This window comes from Tenrec ecaudatus, chromosome 2, assembly GCF_050624435.1.
Source record: "Tenrec ecaudatus isolate mTenEca1 chromosome 2, mTenEca1.hap1, whole genome shotgun sequence".
Taxonomy (NCBI): Eukaryota; Metazoa; Chordata; class Mammalia; order Afrosoricida; family Tenrecidae; genus Tenrec; species Tenrec ecaudatus.
Window position 1 is genome coordinate 112,720,333 of NC_134531.1, and position 19,701 is coordinate 112,740,033.

The 19,701-nt window shown below is 38.3% G+C and overlaps 1 protein-coding gene across 1 annotated transcript in view; it reads left to right on the plus strand.

Moving 5' to 3' along the window:
• The first annotated feature begins 835 nt into the window (after window positions 1-835).
• Window positions 836-19,701, plus strand: part of WDR36 (WD repeat domain 36) — a 41,452-nt gene continuing 22,586 nt past the window's right edge. The window contains exons 1-15 of the mRNA XM_075541374.1: window positions 836-1,087; window positions 3,413-3,440; window positions 5,012-5,112; window positions 5,857-5,974; window positions 8,348-8,480; window positions 10,215-10,269; window positions 11,410-11,542; window positions 12,029-12,204; window positions 12,452-12,572; window positions 13,048-13,113; window positions 14,131-14,217; window positions 15,077-15,222; window positions 16,231-16,345; window positions 17,086-17,251; window positions 17,494-17,602. Coding sequence (XP_075397489.1) covers window positions 926-1,087; window positions 3,413-3,440; window positions 5,012-5,112; window positions 5,857-5,974; window positions 8,348-8,480; window positions 10,215-10,269; window positions 11,410-11,542; window positions 12,029-12,204; window positions 12,452-12,572; window positions 13,048-13,113; window positions 14,131-14,217; window positions 15,077-15,222; window positions 16,231-16,345; window positions 17,086-17,251; window positions 17,494-17,602 — 1,716 coding nt within the window. The 5' untranslated portion in view covers window positions 836-925. The remainder of the gene's footprint in view (window positions 1,088-3,412; window positions 3,441-5,011; window positions 5,113-5,856; window positions 5,975-8,347; window positions 8,481-10,214; window positions 10,270-11,409; window positions 11,543-12,028; window positions 12,205-12,451; window positions 12,573-13,047; window positions 13,114-14,130; window positions 14,218-15,076; window positions 15,223-16,230; window positions 16,346-17,085; window positions 17,252-17,493; window positions 17,603-19,701) is intronic.

Sequence of the window (19,701 nt, forward strand, 5' to 3'; positions counted from 1 at the left end):
AAAACTCCAAAAACCATATTTCTAGTAATTAATAGAATCGTCGTTCTTATTTCTATAACTCAGAGGTAAAGATTAATAATCTATTAATATTCAATTCTTTACTATAAACACCCTTAGTAAAGAACAAACGCTTTCTATTACTGATATTTTCAAATAAAATATATGGATTAGTATAATTCCCCAGCTACAATAACTATTAATCTTAAAAATAAAATAATTATTAATCTTGTTTCATATACACCCCATTCTCAACTATTTTGAAAACGATCTCTGGACAGTATATTAGGTCATCGACAATATGTCCAAATATAAGGATTTTTTAAAGTCAGAATCATAGCACTACTGTCACATATAAGCAACTAAACCACGACTTCCTAATATTACAAAACACCTAGTCCGTGTTTATGCTATCTCTTAAACCTCAAGTTTTTATACTGTTGCAATCACGACTTTAACCTCACCTCAATTAAATCGTCAGTCTCTCACCCTGCCCCTCAGATTGGCGCTCCTAGCCCCTATGTTATTGCCGAAAGAATGTTCTACACTGTGAGACCAGGACCACTGGTGGCCTAGTGGTTGACACGTTGAGCTATGCTCACCAAGGTCCGCAGGTCAAAGCCAATGGCAAAAGGGCTTTCTAGTCCCTGAAAACTCCGTACGACTCGGGTGTCGTAGAAGCGCCAAGCGTCGCTAGGCAACGCCCTGGGACCTTTGGTCGGCGGAACGGAAGTCGTCCGCTCTGGCCACCTCCACAGGGAACCTCTTTTCGTTGCACCAAGAGGAGCCCTCGGCCTGACGTGATTGGCACCGGCGGCGGAAGTGCCTTTGCGCTTCCTGCTCCCGCCGACTTCGGCCACGAGAACTGCTGCCCGGCCGACGCTGCCTTGCTCACCACCCGCGCGCAAGGACCGAGCCCTCCGCCGCCATGGAGCGCGGTGCGGACGGGCGCGCGGGGAGCGCGCTCTTCGCGGGCTTCCGGGCCCTGGGGCTGTTCAGCAACGACCTTCCCCACGCGGTGCGCTTTAGCGCGCTGAAACGCCGCTTCTATGTGACGACGTGCGTGGGCAAGAGCTTCCACACCTACGACGTGAGTGGCCGTCCCCTCGCGCCAGCGCGGCCCGGGGCACCGACTCGTCTCCCCTCCCTCCCCGAGACAGGCCTCCCCTGCCCGCCGCTCCCGCCCCTGCCCGGCGCAGCCACGTGCGCGCCTCGGACGGGAGAGAACGGTCAGGCCTTTGCTAGTTCGGTAGCTACTGGCCTCCCGCTTCCCGGGGTGAAGGAAAGGCGATTAAGTCCCCGTAACCCTACTTTCGTCATGCCTTGCACGCCATTGTGCAGCCCGCGACCTAAACTTGACGTTGCGAGAACTGGAAAGACGGGATTCATTGTGATTTCGGAAACTGCTCATTTGATAGCAATCCATTTTATTGCCTCAAGCCTCCGTTATTATTATTTGGGGTGGGGGGAGCAACATCAAATGCCTCGTATCTAGCAAGGTGTCCCGTGAAACCTGCAGCTGTTTCTAGTAGGTATCACGCGGAAACCAAACCGCAGAGCAAGAAGTGTCTTGTTTAAGGCCAAGCTTCGTGGAATTGATGTCCTTTCTGCTTCTTCAATATTTCGCCAGTCATTGAAATGGCCTGTTGTGGGTCACAGGTTTCTTCTCCAAGAGACTTGAAGCCTGTGAGTGAAAACGCTGATGAGGATAATAACGAAGCCCAAACCCCCAGGCTCCTTGTTCACAAAGCTGTTTCCGCTTAAGTCACTGGTTCTCAACCTTCCTCACGCCGTGACTCTTTCATATAGTTCCTCGTGTTGTGGTGACCCCCCCCCACCATAAAGTTATTTTTGTTGCTACTTCATAACTGTTATTTTGCTACAGTTATGAGTCGGGCGACCCATGTGATACGGTCGTTCCGCCCCCAGGTTGAGAACAGCCTCAAGGGCTGTGAAAACCAAATGGATGCTTACCAAGAAGAACTGAGAGTCAAGATGGGTTTAGTTCTTCAGAAAAGAGGGAGGAGGAGTGAGCTCATTTTCCCCCAAGCCCAGTTGTCAACGGAGAAAAGGGATGTGGGGATGTTTATTGTTGCCACTAGCCCACATAGCCCTTGCATGCTAACTCATTTTTGACGATCAGCTTCTTCCCTGAAATGTTGCCTTAATAATTGCCTCACTTAGATATTGAAATCTTATTTTTGGCAGTTTTACACACACTACTTAATGTTAACAGTTTCTTATCTGTACATTGAAATCCAGTTGTTAAAATGGTTTTTACAACCCCCCACTAGTTCATGTACTACTGATGCAGTTTTTAATTTCTCTAATCATAACATTATTACCTGTAAGCCCTTATTTTCCAAGGACTCTACACTGCTGGAATCACTTAGTGCGCTGGGCCATGGCCTTTGACACAGAAACTAATTTGGCAATAGAAAAATGGCACTAATAAGCTCATCACTTGTTTGGTCCACCAACCTTCATCTAGACTAATCTTTTATAGCAGGACCTTCACAAGTTGTAGATAGATGAAGGCAGCTATAATTTATTGAACTTTTACTGAGAGACTGCTTCAAAAAGTTTGTGGGAGAGTGGAATGAAAAGATAGCAGAATTTTTCCAAGAACGATTTGAAGCCCCCTTGTGTTTGGTACATCTCTTAAGTGGCTTACATGAATATTTTCATTGATTGCTCACAACAGTCCTATACAGCAAGTGCCTGTTTTAATTGTTATTTTGCAGATGAGGGAGTTGAGGTGCAGGGAGATAAACTAATTTCCTGCAAGTAACATGGCAGGATCAGTAACCAGAGATCAGAGTTTGCAAACAAAAGTCTATGAGGCAGTTTACCCACTGCTTGTTCTTTATGAGCTGTAAACTGTGATGGGCTTTTTCATCATTACCTGGTTAGAAAAAATTAAGAGTATTTTATGAATCAAGAAATTATATGAAAATCGATTTTTGTATTTATAAGTTAAGTTATTGGAATACAACTAGCGATTCACTGTCATTGATGTATTTTCTATTGCTTTTTTTGCTACTTTGGTAGAGTCCAGTTGCAACCCAGTCTATCTGGTCCACTAAGCCTAAAATAGCAATGAGAGGGCTTCCAAAGGTTTGTGCCAAAGTGGAACTAAAGGATACTGTATTTTTCTACTAACTTTTTGAAGCTGCCTCCTAGTATATGACCTGTGCTGACAAAGGCTTACCTTCCTTCCTTCGCCAATACCCTTGCTGATGCAGAAATTGAAGAGCTAATCCTTTCGAATAATGGAAATCTGGTCACGAGTATCTTATTTAGTAAAACTGTATGACTAATTTTTATATAAGGTTTACTCTTAATCTTCAAGTATTAGGCTCTTATTGCTTTTCTTTTTGCAAATTTACTTAATCTTTTTTTTATCTTTAAACAGGTACAGAAGCTTAGTCTAGTCGCAGTAAGTAAGTGTGTTTTATTTGTTCTGCATTTTCAGTGTCTTGTCCTTTTTAAAAACATTATATTTTGACATAAATTTAAGATTTGCAACAACATTGTGGGAATAGTACAAAGATACTCTTTTACCCTTAGTGGTGTCTTCTCGCAAGTCACTGTGGTCGCTGTTGGGTTACTAACCACAAGGTTATCAGCCTGAAACCACCAGTAACTCCTCAAGAGAAAGACAAAAGGCTTTGTGCTCCTGGAAAGAGTCTTAGAAACCCACAGGGGAAGCTCTACCCCGTCCTGTAGGGTTGCTGTGAGTTGAAATCAACTCACTGGCATCAAGATTTATTTTGTTTGTTTGTTTTTAATGGCCAGGCACATTGAGTATATGTAACTGCCGGTTATTCCTCTAAGCCTCTCCCATTTCCACCAAATGTGAGAGAAACAGGAGTCCAGTGTGTATGTTGAATAAAAAAACTAATTTTTAGAAGATTAATAGACACTATAAAATGAGGTTAATACAGAACTGGATGATGAATCTCTAAAAATATTATGTAGAAAATTAAAAATAGAACATAAATTAAGACAGTTAATCTTTTAACCCAACCCCCAAAGGAAATGATAAATAAGTAAAAGCCAGTGGGACCAAGATACTGAGAGAGATAAAAAAAACAACCAAAAGATTATATAAGAAATGGGCATGTTTACCTTGGAGATGAGTGGAAATGATATTCATTGCCTTTGACTGTTTTAAGTGTTAGAATGTGAAGTGCCAGGTGGAGTTAGTTTAGATTGGGCAAAGAAGGAACTTAGAGAATTAGGTTTTGATTTATTAATAAGATTTTCCTTGCCTTGGTACTGAACTTAATGTTCTGAAGGTATTCATGTGAGGGCTGAATACCTGCTAGAATTGTGTGTATTAATGTAAAGTTACTTTTCCAAGTGACTTCAAAATGCTTAATTTCCTTAGGATTAGTTTTTTTGTGGGGATTTTTAAAGTCTGCAAGTACTAGACATTCTCCTATGGAAAGTAAAGGTGATTTTATAATCTCAGACTGATAGCTATTGTTAGATGTCTAAAGTAATATAGAACATCAGTAATTGTAGTTGAACTGAAGCACATCATCAGTTAACTAGATCTAATTGACATTTCTAGAGCTTTATCCAACAGCAGAATATACCTATCTTAAACTCAAAGATAGACAGTATCCCGGGTCATAAACCATGCCTTAACAAAGAGAAGAAAAATCATGTAAGGTATGCTCTCACTCTCACACCACAGAGATACTGTCCTAGAAACCAATAGTAAACTGAAAACTAGAATAATATCTCATAGGAGTCAGAGATTAAATAACACTTCTGAGTAACAGGATAGCACATACTCAAAGATGACTTCTGGAGAGAAATTTAGAGTTTGAACTGAATGAATATTAAAACAGCATTGAGGTCAAAGTTGTATATGCTTATTCGGAGCTTTCATTTCATTTATTTTGAAAATCATAGCCATGAGAAATTATACTTAAGGTTTCTGTTTTGCCCTAAGATCTTCAAAATTCTGAATCCTTTTATTTTTATATTTCATTTCTCCTAGGCAACTCTGTTCCACAAGATATCAGCTGTATGGCAGCTGATGGGAGGCTAGTCTTTGCTGCCTACGGGAATGTTTTCTCTGCATTTGCCCGAAATAAAGAGGTTTGTATCACTGAACTGTTTCAATTGGTTTGTCTTAGGCCGTCAGTAGTTGATTGTCATGATAGCAAAGGGGATCTTAAAGTTGTCAAGTGTCAGGCCCAATCAGGTTTCATCTGTGGTGCTTTTTCAACTTTAACTTTGTTGGAGTGGGTCTTGGAGGTGGCCCTTTGGCCCTTTGAAAACATGTCCTGCCTGCTACATATTTGTACCACTGCTTTATGCAGTCTGTGGCATCAGCCTCCTAGAGCAGGCAACTTTTTGAGATTGGGTAGTGTTTTGCTAACTCAACTGGGAGGGGCTGGGTGGTGTGCATATCCCCTCACTAACCTCCGGTGGAAAGTAGCTGAGCAGGTTGAAGGATCAGGTGAGTAGGCCTGTTTTCTTGCTGTTTGCTAATATTAACCACTCAGCCACCAGGCTCTTCTGGAAAAACTGAAATCTGAATAAACTTAGAAGGCTCCGTGAAGGAGAAGAAGGGCAAAGGAGAAAGAGTAAAGTTGGCACTAGTGGGGGAGATGTGGCTGGTAATGTGGTTGAGGGACAGTCACACAGACCTTATTAAACTGGTTACCTGAGCGGTGAACCTTCTTGGTTCTTTTCTATTTGTTATTCAAACCTTGGATGATCAAAAGTTGATTGTAGTTACTTGTACTAGCATCTACAGATTTAGCATGCTTCTTGGCTATTAATAATATTACATGGTGAGCCAGTAATAATATACAACTCTTAAACTTTAATTTGTAGATTGTACACACCTTCAGGAGTCATAAAGCAGAGATCCGTCTTTTGCAGCCATTTGGGGATCACATTATCTCTGTTGATACTGACAGCATTCTTATTATTTGGCACATATATTCAGAAGGTACGAATTAAAAGTATTTTGTTATGGGATAGTATAATCAACGTGAATATTATACCACTGGTTTCACATGCAAACAATAGAATTGTTCATTTTTGGAGTGGAACTTTAATATATATGAGTGGGGGAAAGATTCTACATAGGAAATAACTAACTGCTTCTAACCGGTTCAATTTGTTTATCTTAGCTAATACATTTCCCTTGTGATTCTTTCAAGTCTGGTGACTTTCGTTTGGGGGTGAATGTTGATGTATGCTTGAGTAGTTCTTGGCTCACATTTTTACCTTGACTTATCATTGTAAACTTGAGGGTTTTACAGTCTGAAAACGACAGCATTTTTCTGAGAACCTGAGTCACTGCTCTTTCCGTGCTCATCCCTGGGGTATGTTTATGGCGCTGAGCTGTGTTTATAGGACTGTGGCTCTTCAGGGGGTTATTAACCAGAATATCTGCAGTTTTCCTTAATTTCAGCCTGGAGCCCCAGCATGAATGGAAGCTTTTACGTTCTTTATAGTGTGTTTACATTTTTAGCTTGTATCACCTTTTGGTTAGCTCATGCTTGATTCCGTAATTTTATATTTAGTAAAAGTCGTAGAGGCTCCCCTTCAAGGAATTACTACTTAGCCTCATTCAAATTAGTCACTCATCCTTGTTTTTTATTTGTTCAAGTGAAGTGAACAGGATTCCAAGTATGTTTCTTGTTTGGAAAGATGACCTTTTATGAGTTGACACAATACAGTTCAAGTTCATCCAGTCTACTAGGTTTCCTGTTGATGCTGGTCCAACACCTTGAACCAATGTCTTCAGGGAATTAGGTTTCTCAGGATTTTAAATACAACAGCTAATTAGAAAGAAGTAGATCTTCTAAAATATACTTCTATGAAGTTTGCATAATTTTCACTTGTCTACATTTCTTTAACTGGAATACACATGCCCTTCAGGCTATGCTGCAGTGTTCCCGACAATAGGTGAAACCAAAGGTTCAATGAAGTGTGTTTGCTTTGATGCTCAAATTTGGGGGGATCTGTAGGGAGAAACTTGTAGTCATAGGTAAACTATGAAGTAGAAAGTGAAATTCACACATAAGAACTTTAAAGATACTTAAAATTCCAAAGAATTTATATATCTTGTATCAAATGAAAATTGGCTGTGTCTTCCTTTATCACATAGGATTATAAGGTCTGTTATCTTATTAGAAGTTCTGGGAATGTGTTAGAAAAACACTGTTCTAAAAATTAAATCATTGTGAATGAGGTGGGGTGCTGATTGGGGACCCAAGACCCATCTATAGGCAACTGGGCTTCCCCTTACAGAAGGGTCACGGGAGGAGACGAGTCATTCAGGGTACAGGGATGAAATACACAGCTTTCCTCTAGTTCCTAAATGCTCACACCCACGATGATCCCAATACTACCTTGCAAATTTGGCTAGACCAGAGGCTGCACGCTGGTACAGATAGGAACTGGAAACACAGGGAATCCAGGGCAGATGATTCCTTCAGGACCAGTGCTGAGAGTGGCGATCCCGGGAGGGTGAAGGGAGGGTGGGGTAGAAAAGGGGAACCGATTACAAGGATCTACATATAACCTCCCTGTGGGATGGACAACAGAAACATGGGTGAAGGGAGATGTTGGACAGTGTAAGATATGACAAAATAATAATTTATAAATTATCAAGGGTTCATGAGGGAGGGCGGAACGGGAAGGGAAGAAAAAAATGAACTGTTAGCAAGGGCACAAGTAGAAAGCAAATGTTTTGAGAATGATGATAACATGTACAAATGTGCTTGACAGAATGGATGTATGTATGGATTGTGATAACAGTTGTATGAGGCCCCAATAAAATGATTTAAAAAATATATATATATAGAAAGAAAAACACTGTTCTACATTTTCTTTTTAAGTCTACCTTTTGTTTTTTATGTCCTTTTTGTCCGTGAATGGTTTGTCAGGCTTTCCAGGTGTTGGCTCTTCGTTTTCTGGAAAAGCCCAATGTAAGCATTTTATTTGGAGCATTCACTTTGCCTTTTGACCAAAATTGGACTACATATATTTAATCCAATTTAGTCTAGTTTTGGACTAAAATTGGATTCTCTCTATTGATTCCTCCCTTCCCCCCTTTCTTTAATTTAACAGTAAAATTTTAATTGCATTTGTACTGGAACTTAAAAAAGAATGTGAAATGTTCAGATTAATATTTATAAGTTGCCTTCATTCCATTTATTTAATTTCTCAAGGAATGTGTTTTATTAACTAGTATATGAATTTTAATTTATATCAATGTATGAATTCTTGATATGATAGGCTGGTTTACATGATAAATGTATGGGTATATGAAAAATGTAAGAAGTAATTTCTATAATTTTCATTTTTGTAGAAGAATACCTGCAATTGACTTTTGATAAATCAGTGTTTAACATTTCTGCAATTTTGCATCCGAGTACCTACTTAAATAAAATACTTCTTGGCAGTGAACAAGGAAGCTTGCAGTTGTGGAATGTTAAATCCAAGTAAGCACTCTGTGTAGAAAATGTGATAAATAGTTCCCACCTTACCCTCATGTATGTACTACCTCTTAAGGCACGCTTCAGTCACTCAGTTCTCCCTGCCTGTACATATTTATTTGAAGGACCCAGTAACTTTGAAGTATATACATAAACATCCTAAGCAAACTAATTGTCACTGAATTGATCTCAACTCACGGTGGCCCGTGTGTGTCAGATAGAACTGTTTTCTGTAGGGCTTTCAGTGGCTGATTTTTTTCAGACATAGATCTTAAAGCTTCTCTTCCAGGGTGCCTCTGGGTGAATTCAAACTTCAAACCTTTTGATTAGCAAGTAAGTGTGTTGACTGTTGGCGGCACCCAGAGACCCCATCAAGATGTCTTTAGTAAACTGAAAACCTTTAGAAAATAATAATCGTGACTGTAATTAAATAGTTGCTAGTTTTAATTCAACTACAAAGGAAGACGGAGGCAAAACAAATGGGTGATAATTTCATACTAGCATTCAGAATGGTTTTTAGGGTAAAAATACTTTCCATTGTCAACCACAGACATAATGAATATTTGCTATAACTGGAGGGCTAGACACCTTGTGTAGCATTAAAGAAAGCCAAGCACACAAAAAGTGAATCATCTAGATTGCCCTTTCCAAATCTTAAATGTTTAAAGGGAAATTAAATTATTAAAAGTACATGTTTTTCTTAGTTCATAGTTTTACATCCGTGTTTCCATTTGTTTCATGGACTACCTACTCTGCTAGGCACCAAAACCAAAATGAAATTCACTGTTGACTCAGCAGCGTTATAGGACAGGGAGAACTGCCCTTTTGGGTTTCCAAGGTTGTCCTCTTTACAAGAGTAGAAAGCCTCATCTTTCTCCCAAGACACAACTGAGGTTTCGAACTGCTGGCCCCGCTGGTTCCCAGCCCAATACATAGCTGTTAGGCCACCAGGGCTGCTTTCTAGACACAGGAACAATACATGTCTGAGAAATACATTGTTCCTATCTTTAAGGTATCTGCATAGGTTCCTGATGTGGCATTTACTCGCACACTTAAGTATCCCCAGAATAATCATTGAGTGTACTGCATCTCTGTACATTTAAAGGATTTAATGAATGATTTGTTACTTCAGTAATTATCATTAGAAAATTTTCAGCTATATTTGCTCAACAAACTTATTTATAATTTATGACACAATTCTGAAACTTAGAGCAGTATCATTGTTATATAACAGTTTCATATTATAAGGTTAATATTGTAAGTATAAATGAAAAAGTCACCTCTTTGATGCTGTTTCTAGAAACATTACAATGAAAAATGAGATCTCTATAAATTCTTAGATTTTTTAAAATGTAGACAGACTATGAGATGCTTTTTAGTTGTGTTATTTTAATTTCCTGCTTAACATATTTGATTGTGTAAAGATGTGATCTAGTATAATAGTTGTTAACTGCTTTGCATGGCATCTGGAGTTGACCATTCTGAATTTTGCCACATACTACTCATATGACCTTATGATTCTTCCACAGCTCTACCTCAGTTTCTTAATCTGGAAAATAGTATTAATGATAGCGGTTTCCTGGGGTTATTTTGAATATTAAATAACTCAGTGTATATACTTATAATCAGTGTCTGACAAGAAATAATAAATATCTGTTCTTATTTTACTTTATACTGTGTAGCTAAGTTTGCTTTCTTCAATGGGAAAATAATAGCTTTCCAATATTTTTCTTCTTACAGTAAACTTCTGTACACATTTCCAGGATGGAAATTTGGAGTGACAGCTCTTCAGCAGGTTTGTTATTTTCTATTAACATCAAAGAAGAAGCAAAGTAAGGAGCAGGAGCTCCTAGTTTTGGAAATCAAAATGTTTCCCTTTATAACTAATAACTTGAGGAAAAAGTGATAGAAACAATAGTGCTTGGAATTAGGTTCTAGACTTGTGGTTGTTAGGGAGTTTGTGTGAACACATAGTCCATTGCCTTGTGCGAAGTGGAGATGAGTTCCAGAAAGCAAAGGAAATTGTAGGTCCTGCAAAGAGAAACTTGTGAGCATGTTAAGATTTGTGATTTGAAATAATGAGACCAAAATCCTGGTGTTTGATTCAACACTGGACATGTTCCCCTCAAGAGAACTGCTTTTTGTTTTTAATAAATCTGTAAAAGCTATAAAATCTGTATTCAATAAGTATGCAAAGAATCTGGCGTGTATGTTAGATATATGAAAGTAAAGTGCCCCTGTCTAAATGTCACTGCCTATGATTGGTTGGTTTGTATGCACTGCATGTCCTTTCCAACGGCTGTCAGCCCTGCTCAGCCTTCTATTACTCAGAAGGTCCCAAAGGTGGCAGATCCTTCGTTCTTTTGAGGGCAAGAGGCATATTTATTTCAGTATTCCCACCGTTCTGCATAGGGTTTGATCCACAGTGGACTCTTAGTGGAAAACCAGTTAAGTATTTATTTAGTCTGACTCCATTTTAGAGTATTGTTGGATAGTACTGTTCTGTACTGAAATAGAGGAAACAGAATACTTTGCATTAATGAATATAAGGATTGCAGTGTTCAGTTAAGAGTTGCAGTTGGCCTTTTTTAGTGCCGTGCATTTCATTGTGGGAATGGTCCCTACTTGCTCTGCCCACCGATCAGTGGTGTGTAGTGATGTCATACAGCAGCCTCCTTTTCTCCTGGGTCAGCTATGTTTTGAGGAGAGGGAAGTGGGGTAGTGGCTGGCAGATCTGCCCCTGGGAAGTCACTTCAAAAAATCACCTACATATTTCTGTGCTAAATAACAATTAAGGTATGCAAAAATGGCAATACTTGGTTTTTCCCAGGAGGACAGTGCTTTTTTTGCTAGCACGTGAATAATGACATATACCATTAGGATAATTGAAGCCGTCTCTCTTGAGAAATAGTGAGTTTAGTACTTTCATTTTCAGGCACCTGCTGTGGATGTTGTTGCCGTGGGCCTTGTGTCAGGTCAGGTGTTTATTCACAACATTAAGTTTGATGAAACATTAATGACATTTCGTCAAGACTGGGGACCTATTACTTCGATTTCATTTCGGACAGGTAACTGCTAATATCGATAAGTGTAAAAGCCTTTAAAATGCATTACTTTGAAAGGTTGTTGCTATGTTCTTAGCAGATTACTTTCTTGGAATTTAATCTAGCACGAAATATTAGAGTAGAAGAAGTCAATAGGATGAAATGTAAATCATGGGTGTACCCTCTTGTTCTTTTGTAATTTTATATTTATGGACTAAATTGACTCAGTTTTGTTTGGGAGGCGTTAGTGATTGGCAAAGGAGTCCCAGTGGCATTGTTGGTTAAGCATTAGGCCGTTAATCTTAAGGTTGGCGGTTCATACCCTCCAGTTCCATGAGAAGAACGTGAGACCGTCTGCTCCCTTGAAAGCTTGCAGTCTCAGAAACCCTATGTAGGGGTGCTGGGGGGTGGAATTGACTTAATGGCAGTGAGTCTGGTGAGGTGAGTTTGGCAAGAGTTTGAGTTGACAGCAGTTGCTTTTATAAATGGCTTGTTTTGTTTTAATAACAGATGGTCATCCAATAATGGCAGCTGGAAGCCCCTGTGGACATATTGGACTATGGGATCTGGAAGACAAAAAATTAGTCAATCAAATGAGAAATGCACATTCTACAGCAATTGCAGGACTGACATTTCTTCATAGAGAGCCGCTGCTTGTCACAAATGGTGCTGACAATGCTCTCAGGGTATCACAATTATTACTGTTCACATCTTAAAACTGGCCCCTCTAGCCCCCTCCTTGTCTGTAATGCATCAGTTTGAACCTCGAAGGTGACAGGAATGGGGGGTGAGGTATAGATACGGACGGAACAAAGAGTAGAGCAGTGAGGACGTGTGCAAAAAGTGCCACTCGCACCAGCACCACCCCAGCCCCCACACCCCCACTTAGCGAAGCACACGGTATGGAGAACCTTCCTTGTTATCTTTTCGCAGATATGGATATTTGATGGTCCTGCAGGTGAAGGTCGACTGCTGAGATTCAGGATGGGACATAGTGCTCCTCTTACCAAAATTCGCTATTATGGACAAAATGGACAGCAGATCCTTAGCGCAAGTAAGTTCTTTTATGCTGTTAGTATTTCAGCCAGGATTTGTTACTGGTTGGGTGCTTGGTATTTTATTAGATTTTATATTTACACCATTTTAGATTCAGATGCTCCTTTGAGCGACTTTGAAATTTGAGTAAAACTAAGAGTTTATCTTTGGGTTTACTCTTTTGGAGTACTGGAAGTAGTGTAGATGGAATTACCTTCACCTGGTGTGGCATTGCCGTGAGAACTCCTTCGAGACAGAATTGTCAGATGCTGAACATGTAGTCATTGTGTATTCCACTTATCATTCATTGAAAACTGTTATTCTTCAATGCCTCCTCCTTAGTAGATGTTACTGCGTGCCTACTTCAAGTAGTTTCTAGTTCTTTTTTCAACTGTCCCACTCAGTAACTTAGAGCTTTCATATAACCTATATTCTGCGATTCAAGCAGCCACTGTCTTGAAGCTTATTCAGAAATTATCTCTGTATATCAACAGGTCAAGATGGAACTCTGCAGTCGTTTTCCACGATACATGAAAAATTTAACAAAAGCTTAGGACATGGTAGGTCATTTACACGATTTGGGCGAGGACATCTATTGGTCATTAAAGGTCACTAACGATACATTCTAAGATCCTGTGAGAAAACGAGACGAGGTTTTACCTCTACATTGTCTGGATGTAATTTGAGTAAAATAAGAACTGCATAAAAATTGGGTCAGTGAGAGTTGTTTCGGTGTTTGCTGAGGTGCTGCTGTAAGATTATCAACTGTAGACAACTACTCCAGGTGGTGGGAACATTCTGTTGTCACCCAAGAGCAGTGCTGGTGAGCGAGCGTGAGCCGTCTGTGGAGTGCAGCCTTTTGAAGACTAAAGGGAGGTTAGGCCACCCGAGCAGTGTCCCATCACTGTGCTGTAAAGGGTTCATTGTAGTCCCTTTCCAGTCACGCGATTTCCAGCTTTACAAGGAGTTGGCAAACATTTTTTAAAAGGTTAAGTTTTTTTTAAATTAATTATTCTTTTAAAGTGGCTATCCCGACATGCATCCAGGTGACTTTCAGGATTTGTTTTTTCCTTTGATTAAAAGCCAAACTAACTTCCCTTGGGATTAGAGAGCGATATATTTTAAGAATCTTCTCATGTTGGAATCCTTATTTGAGGGTTGTTTCGTTTTGTTTGCGGTCTTCAGTGAAGTTCTTATGCAAATAGAGATTTCATATTATGAATGTATTATTTACTTGCTTTTAGGGTTCTCACTGGATATTCCTGCTGTGTGGGGAACTTAATGATTTTTTAATACTAGCTTTGTATCTGGCCTCAGTTAAGCTGTTATGACCAATGATAACTAGTTGATTTTCTTGATTGTCATGACTACATTATAGTTGTATCACTTTCAAGTAGCGAAAGTTAATTTTTGTAAATTATTTTTACTTCATTTTCGTTTCTGATCATTTAGACTGAACTTCACCTGTGATTATAGTGGTGATAATAGTTTTCATTCATGGCTACTGTGATAATGAATAGCTTTCCTTTCATGTGCCATTGTTATCAAGAAAGTTTCCCCTTTCCTCCAACCCGTAGGATTAATTAATAAAAAAAGAGTCAAACGGAAAGGACTTCAGAATACCATGTCAGTCAGACTTCCCCCAATAACAAAGTTTGCTGCGGGTGAGTCAGTTCATCCTGTGTTTTGAAAAGTTCTGCTTTGTCATTTATTTTCTATGTTGTACTGTTTCGTTTCTTCCAATTCAAAAGGGAACCCAAGTACATTGCAAATTTCAATGAATACTGAAAATGAGTTACTTAGAATGTATACTTGCCCTCATAGTTGAGGGTTTGCTCTATTCACGAACAAGCTCTGATTTCATGGTCTTTGTTACGGTCTATAATGCCTGATGTAATTAATTGAAGCCATTGATGTAGAAAGATGGGAAATGGGAGAGCAAACCATGATAACTTAAAGCTTTTCTAATGTAATCAAGAGCTAAAAAGAGGCATCATAAAGAAAAATGTAGATAAATCATGGGGTTGCAGATTGAAAACTGTCATAGAAAATATTCTTTTTCAAGGTTATTTTAACAACCTTTTCATTGGTATTTCTTAATTTTAACCTTGACCTCTCTTCGGTCTGTGTGCTTCTTACAACGTGGATTTTTATGATTGCATATCTGATCTTGTCACTCTTCTGATAAGTTTTCAGCAGCTGCTTAGTTTTTAGGGTGAACTCCCTGTTCCTTAACATGGCTTTCAAGGCGTTTTGTAATGCAGCCCTGTTGCTTGCCCTTTCCTACCCTTCTCAAGAAAATGTGTTACTTGCTGTGCTAAATTTTGCTCAATTAGTCTTGAGCACTTGGTTAATTTATATCTTCTCATATCTTCAGATCAGTATTTCTTCTCAGGTTGGAAGCTCCATGGTTTCCAGTGACCTTTTACCATTGGAGCAAAATGCAATATAGGTGTTCAGTAAATACAGGTTAATGAATGAGGTAGTGAAAAGCAAGTTGATTTGGGGTTTTAATTGTTTTAGAGGAAGCTCGTGAGAGTGAGTGGGATGGTGTCATTGCTTGCCATCAAGGGAAGCTGTCCTGCTCAACCTGGAATTATCAGAGATCTACAATAGGCGCCTACTTTCTCAAGCCCAAAGAGTTAAAGACAGATGACGTAATTGCAACAGTAAGTGAACGTTTTTAAAAGGTCTTTTTCTCCTTCAGTACTATTCTATGGTGTTGTTATAACTCAAGTATGCTTATGATAGTGATAGAACATAGTTGTACACTCTGAAATCATCCTATAATAGTGTTCAATTTTCCAGCTTCTAAAAAAGGTCACATTTTAAGTTGAAATTAACTTTTACTTAACCTATACTGCTTTATCAATTTATCTGGTTACATTAATTTTCTAATAATTCAGGATTACTCAGTGTACACTTTGAAGATGACTTCAGCATTATAATACTTTCTTACCTGAATTATATTGCATAAAGCACTATGCCTAATGAATGTCGATCTTAAGGTCTTGTATCTTGGTTTTTTTTTGGTCTTGATATATTTAGCCAAATCAGTAATGCACAAAATTTATCTATCCCCTTTATCTCTAATTTCTTCTATTACTCTTTTGTCTCTAATGTATTTTACATTAGAAACTCTGAGTTCTGTCTGAACCACTTTTTAACATAATTTTGAAATGCCAGTATTTACTTACAGGTTCTTACTCTTGAAATTTTATTTTTGTCGTCTTGTTTGAATATGTACGGTATTCCTTGAAAGGTTGTTGGTTCATACCCACCATTCGCTTCAAGGAAGAAATATGGACAATCTGATTCCATTTAGATCAGTGGTTCTCAACCTTCCTAATGCCCCTTTAATACAATTCCTCATGTTGTGGTGACCCCAACCATAAAATTATTTTTGTTCCTACTTCATAACGAATTTTGCTACTGTTATGAATCAGATGACTCCTGTGAATGGGTTGTTCAACCCTCCCCCCGCCCCCAAAGGTTGTCGCGACCCACAGATTGAGAACAGTGCTCTGGATTTACAGCTTCAGAAACCCTGTGGAGCAGTTCTATGGCCTGTGGGATTTCTGGGAGTCAGAATTAACTCAATGGCAATGGGTTTAAGTCTGTTGCTTATTTTTGTCTTTGTCATTTGTGTTTAAATTTTATTTTGCTCTGTTTTATAGGCAGTGGATATAACATCCTGTGGCAACTTTGCTGTGATTGGACTCTCATCAGGAACTGTAGATGTTTATAACATGCAGTCTGGTCTACATCGAGGAACTTTTGGCAAGGAACGAGGTATTGAAGTCGCCCTTTTCTTTTTTGAAATACCAAGACAGATAAAAGGATAATAATATTTATTGTCCACTTTGATTGGTAGCTGCTACTATAAAGCTTATTGTAAACCCCGTGTTGGAATATAGGTGGTCCCTAATTTATGATGTAGTAGAATTAAAATTCACTACACTGCCAGCTGATTATTCTTTGTTTTTGACATCTTACCGTTATTAATATGCACTACATACTGTGTTTCGCTAACAGTTTGCCCCTGTCACTCTCATATGTTCACTCATAGATGTTGGAAGTGTGGGTATGTAAATATATTAGTAATGATAGGCAATTAACGTTTTTAAAAGGTGGGATTTGAACTGACTTACAGTGGAGTTATCAGAATGGCAGCTCCTTGTAAGCTGGGCAGTCCCCACACTCAGAGTAAAATAAAAAATATGTCATAGGTAAGTAGATATCATGCAAGCTGACTTGTTTTCTTCTTGCTTTCATCTGGAAAATCTTCTATATTTTGTTTATTAATTTGGAATGTTGTTATTGATATCAATCTGATAAGTGTTCTGGTGATTGATTACCTGAGCACATACAGTGTAAGGCTATCTACTTCGATTCTCTCGAATAATTACAAGGCTTTAGAAGATAAAATAATGGGAGCTTAGCTGTTTGGGAAAATGAATGAACCTTTGTGTAACATTCAAATAGGCACCACCAATTTAATTCTCTTTTAATTCAATTCTTTTCTCTTAAAGCTCATAATGGATCTGTTAGAGGTGTTGCAGTGGATGGATTAAACCAGTTGACAATTACAGCTGGTAGTGAAGGATTACTCAAATTCTGGAACTTTAAAAACAAAGTTTTAATCCATTCTGTGAATCTTGATTCATCTCCAAACATGATGCTGCTACATAGGGACAGGTAAAGAAACCCAAAAAAACTGAATAATAATGCTGAGATATTTTTCCCTTGATATATTAAGTAAAAAATTTTAATTTAATTATACTACATTATTTACCAAATGGGGAAAATGTCAAACTGCTTTAATAAGGAATGGCATATTGTATGTTTCCCCCAAAAGTAAATTTAGCATAATTAAAGTATATGTAAAATTGAGTTCGGAATTTTTTTGTTTATTAAAACTTGTGCATTTCTTTTGCTAGTGGCATTCTGGGACTTGCCTTAGATGATTTCTCCATCAGTGTCCTGGACATTGAAACTAGGAAGGTTGTCAGAGAGTTTTCTGGACATCAAGGGCAAATAAATGACATGGTAAAGCAAACTGTAGATATTTAAGTAAAACTGTTTATTTTTAACTTTATTTGGGTTTAACATGCTTAAATTGTATCTTATCCTGATAAAAAATCAAAATAAAAATTTCCATTAAGCAAACAGTTCAAAACATGAAGCTCTAATTTCCCAGCAAATCTTCACTTTATTCCTATATACTTAAAAAAAAAGGTCTATTTACTTTTAAAGGCAGTGTTTCCATTTCTTTAACCCTTCTCCAGAGGTGTTCTGGTGTTGATGAGGATTATGAGTTGGGCAGCTGACTGTAAGGTCAGCAGTTCAAAACCACCAGCCACTGCTCAAGAGAAAAGTGAGTCGTTCTACTTCTGTAAAGAGTTAACAGTCTTGGAAACCCACAGAGCCAGTTTTGCTCTGCATTTTAGAGTCACTGTGAGTTAGAAACGACTGGATTTGGTCGTCTTCTTTCTTTGTACCCATCCCCTATAGAATTCTACACTTTTGAATTTTTACCAGTCAGAATGGTCGTTATGGCATCCTTGAGGGACTCAGACCTTGTTCCTTTTAATGTGCTTTGAGTTTGAGGGAGCAAATGGAGTCTGAAGGGGCACTATCAGGGTGATAGAGTGGATGAGTTAAGGGTTCCGAAAGAAATTTTCATAGGACAGCCCTCGAGGAATGAACAGGTGCATTGTTGTAAGAAACATTTCTCAGTGCAAGTTTGCTGTCCTGTTTCTCACTAGTAGTTTTTCCATTTTCTAAACAAGTCTTCATGATCCTCCTGTGTCCTTTGATCGGGATTATTCCCGTAAGATCGTCTAAAAGGTCCTTGTTAGCTTCTCAGTTGACCTACTCTGCGTTGAGTGTAACTGGCCATTGGAAGCCACTGCTGTGATTAGACTTTCTTTTTTTTTTTTGGAAAGCACCCTAACAAGACTAAGACAAGTGTGTTACAGAGAAGCTTGCTACAGCCACCCACTGACCACAGACATTTAAACACATCATGTGTGTCTGTGAAAGAGAATCCTACTCGCAATACTTCTGACTAACCTTTATATTCTTTTACATACATGAGTAGTAGGCCAACTTGACAAATAAAATATTTTTAAGAGAAATTTAGATTTTCAAGGAATTTAGTATTTCTCAGAAAGCTGGTTTCATCAGATTAACAGTAGGAATTCTGGACTTTGTGTTTTTTTTAAAACTCCAAACAAGACACATATTCATTCTGTTTTGGAGAATGAATGGCCCATCGATATGTAAATATGTAACCTTTTATTTAGATATGCTGAGAAATTTTTATCCTCTATACATACTACAATTAATAGATTATGAACCTGGAATATCCATATTTGATTTACTCTAATTTGGTATTATTTCTTTAGTCTGTATAGCTTAACTTCAAATGAATTTAAATAAGAACCTATATGTTAGTGTGCTGGGTTATTATAGTGAGATATATGATATGGCAAATACAGTTTTAAAGGTATATGCCACATTAAAAAAAACTTGAAATTTAGCAGTTGAGAACTAGAATTTTAAAAGAAAAAAATGAAAATAAATTTCTATAGCAAATCCAGTAGCTACATTCATTTATTAGCCCTCACTTTAATCAGAATTGTGCTGAGTGTACCCTTTTCATACTCTTTTCCTTAAAATATTGTGTTGTTCTGCAGATTAGTATTGACAGAACTACCCATCAGCAGAATTTGTTGTGGTAGCATCTGAAGATATGTGGGTGGGCGTGGGGTATTGTGATGAAGTGGCATTTTTCAAAACATCTGTCGGTATCAACTTGCTCTTTCTATTTTTGTCCTTTTTATACTTTGAACCTGTGTGTCTTGAGTATGAACCACATACATTACTCTTGGACAGTTAAATCTGTTGTCTATAGCATCATCCTCTCAATCGTTTTCCCCCCATCCTTCGTTGCTGTACCATCCTTCAGTAAATTCAACTTTTAGTACCTTCAGGACAGAATTTTCACAATACAGATTTCAACCTGATGGACAAAATAAATGTTCACATACCCCCAAATCATGATTACTAATATGGATGCTCTTAATCCCTATGGTGTGTTTAGACCATAGGTTCCCAAATTTATTTGGCCTCTCACCCCTTTT